The sequence below is a fragment of the Gymnoscopelus braueri genome (assembly GCF_963280865.1).
Source record: "Gymnoscopelus braueri genome assembly, chromosome: 24".
Taxonomy (NCBI): Eukaryota; Metazoa; Chordata; class Actinopteri; order Myctophiformes; family Myctophidae; genus Gymnoscopelus; species Gymnoscopelus braueri.
In genome coordinates this window covers 35,170,511-35,175,510 of record NC_137626.1, presented here as the reverse complement: position 1 = coordinate 35,175,510, position 5,000 = coordinate 35,170,511, and the positions used below count along the sequence as shown (strand labels likewise).

At 41.1% G+C, this 5,000-nt stretch overlaps 1 protein-coding gene across 2 annotated transcripts in view; it reads left to right on the top strand.

Annotated features, from left to right (window-relative positions):
* The window catches only part of zeb2b (zinc finger E-box binding homeobox 2b), a 50,467-nt gene that overhangs the window by 12,045 nt on the left and 33,422 nt on the right, over positions 1 to 5,000 (top strand). For both annotated transcript variants that reach the window (XM_080422115.1, XM_080422114.1), the window contains exon 2: positions 377 to 445. In XM_080422115.1, coding sequence (XP_080278241.1) covers positions 377 to 445 — 69 coding nt within the window. The remainder of the gene's footprint in view (positions 1 to 376; positions 446 to 5,000) is intronic.

Sequence of the window (5,000 nt, the reverse complement as noted above, 5' to 3'; positions counted from 1 at the left end):
AACTGTACACTCTCTGAGTTAAAGTAACGTTGTTTTACAATATAAATTGGGGTCCCAGAGATAGAAATGTCATTAAATGGGGGTCCATAGCCTAATGCATGTCAAACTGGGGGTCCTTGAAATTAAAATGGTTGAGAATCACTGCTAGAGCCGTGAAAATCTTCTCCTGGCATATCTTTTCAAATGGGGGCTGTGTCAATTTGGGGGTCCTTGACATGAAAAAGTTTGAGAACCACTGGGCTAATGAATGGCAAGAAGGTTAATGCACAACCTAGGGACACGGCCCCTAAGTTGTTCATATGTGATGATATCCCATTCTAGCTTTTTCTGGTGCTGTTATTTCACACGTGACATATTATCTGATCTTATCTTGCAGATGAAATGAAAGATGATTTTGACGTCCTGGGGCCTGACTCCGGCCTTCAATCAGTCGGGAATGGTACAGGTGAGCATTTTGTTCAGTCGGTAAACTGTGTTAGTTCACTGTGTGTGAGGTGTGTTGTCTGATGTGTACCACGTTTGTCAGAATGTACTGTGTTACTATGTTAGTTCCAGTGGTCGAAGCAGTACTCAAATTCTTTACTTAAGTAAAAGTACCAATACTGCAATATAGAATTACTCTGTTACAAGTAAAAGTTCAGAATTCAAAATGTACTTGAGCAAAAGTATAAACGTATTGGTATCAAAATGTACTTAAAGTACCAAAAGCAAAAGTACTAAAATGTTTGAAAATAGCAGATCTAGAAGCTCACAACGCGTCGCGATGCGGCGCGTTGTGGTAGATTTGCTATTTTCAAATAGCCTATAGGTATAAATTGGGCTGAAGTGGTTAATGTATGTTTTATAATATCATAATTTATATCTGCAAAGTAACTAGTAACTAAAGTTTTCTAATAATTGTAGTGGAGTAAAAGTACAATATTTGCCACTGAGATGTACTGTAGTGGAGTAGAAGTAAAAGTAGTGAAAATTTAAAATACTCCAGTAAAGTAAAAAATGCCTCAAATTGTAAATAAGTACAGTACTTGAGTAAATGTACTTAGTTACTTTACACCACTGACTGTATGTGTGGCAGTGGTGGGACAAAGTCCCTGTTTTGCAAGTGCAAAGTCTTAGGTCTTTGCTCTCGAGTCCCGAGTCAAGTCCCCAAGTCAAGACAGGCGAGTCCCAAGTAAAGTCCAAGTCCTAAACTTTTAGTTTTGAGGCCCAAACAAGTCCTAAGCTTGTTGGAAGGTTATCAAGTGAAGTCAAGAGAGGGCTCAAGTCAAGTCACGAGTCATTGGTGTCCAAGTCGAGCCCGGGTCTTTTTTTTTGTCTAGAGTGGCTATTTTCGCTACTTTATTTTATTTTATTTTGTTTACATTTTGTGTGTGTGTGTGTGTGTGTATGTGTGTGTGTGTGTGTGTGTGTGTGTGTGTGTGTGTGTGTGTGTGTGTGTGTGTGTGTGTGTGTGTGTGTGTGTTTGTGTGTGTGTGTGTGTGTATGGAGCTCGATTAAAGTCATTACTACAAACAAACTCCTCGACTCCGTGTATATTAACACGTGATCGCGTGACCGCGTGGCCATGCACGCGCTCACGCGCGCGCGCATGACCGCGCCGTGTTCTCGCGTCACCCTATTAACTCAATGGGGAAACTACACGGCACGTTCATGCGGTCAGTGACGCGCGCGCGCACCAGATACGCATCGGCCAGTGTTTTGACACTGTTAGGGCAGTGTGTGTGTGTGTGTTGTGTCTCGCATGGCCGTGTCATGTCATTTCCCATTGGCTTAAAGTGGTGACACATGCGTGCGTTCTTGGCTGCGCAAACATAGCCAAGCAGATGCTCCATTAGAGTCAGCTCTCCAATAAATGTACACGTGAACATGTAATGGCACACGAGAACATGTAAAGTTGATGCGTGGCGTGTAACCTTCAAACGAAAACGCGTACCTTTAGACCTTCACGTGTAATTTCATTGGAGAGGTGACACAAACCGAGCATCTAGCCACTTTGAGTCGGTGTTTAGCACTCAGTGACGCACGCACGCTCGTGTGAAGTACTTTGTGCAGTTTCGCTTGTTGTTCCCTCAAGATCCTTATACTCACCTTTACGCACGGTGCATTTACTTGGATTATGCGATACAATAGCCTGTGCGACAGTGTGCGTCCATCCTATTCTTTATTATGGTGAACGAATTGATGCTATTATTATAATACTAATAATTATTATTATCGTTTTGTCCTTGTTGGTGTACAGTTGGTTCTGGTTGCAATGGATACAGTATGTCGGGCCGGGCGCGCAACGGCGCAGAATGGCAACATCAGGCTCGCTCTCTCTCTCTCTCTCTCTCTCTCTCTCTCTCTCTCTCTCTGCTAATTCTCAACGACAATCTGTGATTCTAATTTTCCTATGATCACCAGAAGTGAGAGTGTCAATTCCTTGATCAAATATGGTTTTATTCAAAGGAAATCAAAGGCTACAGCTTATGGAGCCAACATCGGTATAGTGTCCAAGCGTCTCAGAAAGATTTTTCACCGCAACATGATTCCATTGCTCAGGAAAAAAACAACGGATCACAATAATATAACATTCCCTATAATCAGTGACATGTAGGTGATACCTATGTCTATCAAATATGGTTTTATTGAAAGGCAATCAAAGGCTAGATCAAGCTTAGAAAGCAAACATCGGGTAATATCCGACGCTACGGCGGTTCCTCGGTGCGGCTGCAGAGTGAGACTATAGGACACTCATTTATGACATTGTGTCACTCAACTCTTAGCAACAAAGTTTATTTTCATACAATAGGCCTATAGATTACATTTCAATATTAAAAGTAAATAGAAAAACAACACTTCTGGGTCCAATTAGTCTAGTTTTGTAATAGAGAGGAATGGTCACATATTCCCACCTATAAACATGTTTTTGCCCAATGCTGACAGCTGGTCAGCAGGTGGTTTCATGAATAGACAATATTTTGGACCAATTAGAAATATATATATATTTGCAAAAGCAGTGTTGGGTAACTAGTAAAGGTATTAAATTGGTTGTCAGTGGCTGGCAGCGCAGTGTGCACTGCACATCTAATCGCAAAAACCCGACGCTTATTTTGTCTTGATCAACAGCGATCGGCTTGTAGATCTGTCTGTCTGTCTGTCTGTCTGTCTGTCTGTCTGTCTGTCTGTCTGTTTGTCTGTCTGTCTGTCTGTCTGTCTGTCTGTCTGTCTGTCTGTCTGTCTGTCTGTCTGTCTGTCTGTCTGTCTGTCTGTCTGTCTGTCTGTCTGTCTGTCTGTCTGTCTGTCTATCTATCTATCTGTCAATTAATCTATCATCTGTCACAAGGATTTTCAGCCCAAGGACCCCCTAGCTGAGAGAGAGATGAAGCAGGGACCCCCTCTATATTGTATATTTTTTTCCCTCCACCATGCCAAAAATAGCCGATCTACAAGCTCACAAGGCCTCAGCCGCGCACCAAACCGAACCGCGAGCCGTGCACCAAACCGAGCCGCGATCCGCGCAGCAAAGTGAACCGCGAGCCGCGCACCAAAGCGACCCGCGAGCGCACACCAAACCGCGAGCAGCAAAGTGAGCCGCGAGAAGCGCACCAAACCGACCCGCGAGCCGAAACACCGACGCGCGACACGTCGTTTTCAGATCGTTATTTTCGGTGCGACACAAGCATAAATCATTTGAAGGGAATCCCACTTTTTAAGAAGAAAACACCAGAGCAATAAATACTGCCGCAAACATCTACTTTTCTTAAACAAATATCTCTGCTCCGTTTACATTCTCTTCCACAAAGTGTTGTTGTTCTTTAGTTCCTATCTATCTCTGCTCCTATGAAGTGTACATTATCTTTTTCATATTATTATTATTAACTTTATATTGTAGTTTGTACCCTGTATTCTGAGTTTGTGACTACAACAAGTAGCAAAATAGAATGTACATTAGGACAGTGGTTCTCAACCTGTGGGTCAGGACCCCCAGGGGTTTCCCCACATGATTTGGGGGGGGGGGGTCCCCAGATGACAGTGAAGTCACAATTTAAGGACTTTTAAGATATTTTTAATACCTCAAGAAAGAAAAGAAAAAAGACTATTACTGCATCCAAAACTAATCAACAAACTATAGGCTACTATAAATACGGTCAAAATTGTGAAATAATATAAGAAAGAGGCGATCTACAAGCAAGGCATTGTGAGCTTGTAGATTAAAAAAAAAAAAAACAACCTTGTAGATCTGCTATTTTGACTATGTATCTGTGGAACTGAGTTAAACTAAATTAAATGCCTCAACTCCTAATTCCAAGCGCTTCTCAGGGTGGGGGGTCCCCAGTTCAAATATGATTATTTTGGGGGGTCGCTGCCTGAAAAGATTGAGATCCACTGCATTAGGATATAATTTTTTACAGGAACTGTAAAAAAAAGAAAAAAGAACGAAAAGTATACACCAGAGGACTAATCTATCAGAATGATAAAGAGTAGGCCTACTTTATTCTCAAATTGAGTTCTGTCAGAGTGGCGGACTCACATGAAGTAGTATACGCATCAGTGGTGGAAAAAGTACTCAAATGTTTTACTTAAGAAAAAGTACCAATACTGCAATGTAGAAATAGGCCTATACTCTGTAACATGTAAAAGTCCAGAATTCAAATTTGAGTAAAAGTATCCTACAAAGTCCAAGTATTGGTATCAAAATGTGCTCAAAATACCAAAAGTAAAAGTAGGCTACTCGTTATGCAGAAGGTCCCATTTCACAAGTTTTCAAATGTATAAAAATCCTTTGAAAATAGCAGATCTACAAGCTCACACAATACAATTATTTATTTGATTTATTTGACGTATAAATAAAGTCTAAATTTACATCTTCTAAATGTAACATCAAACTACTTTTTACGAGTACTTTTACTTTTTAATTTAAGTACATTTTGATACCAATACTTTTGAGAGAGAGAGAGAGAGAGAGAGAGAGAGAGAGAGAGAGAGAGAGAGAGAGAGAGAGAGAGAGAGAGAGAGAG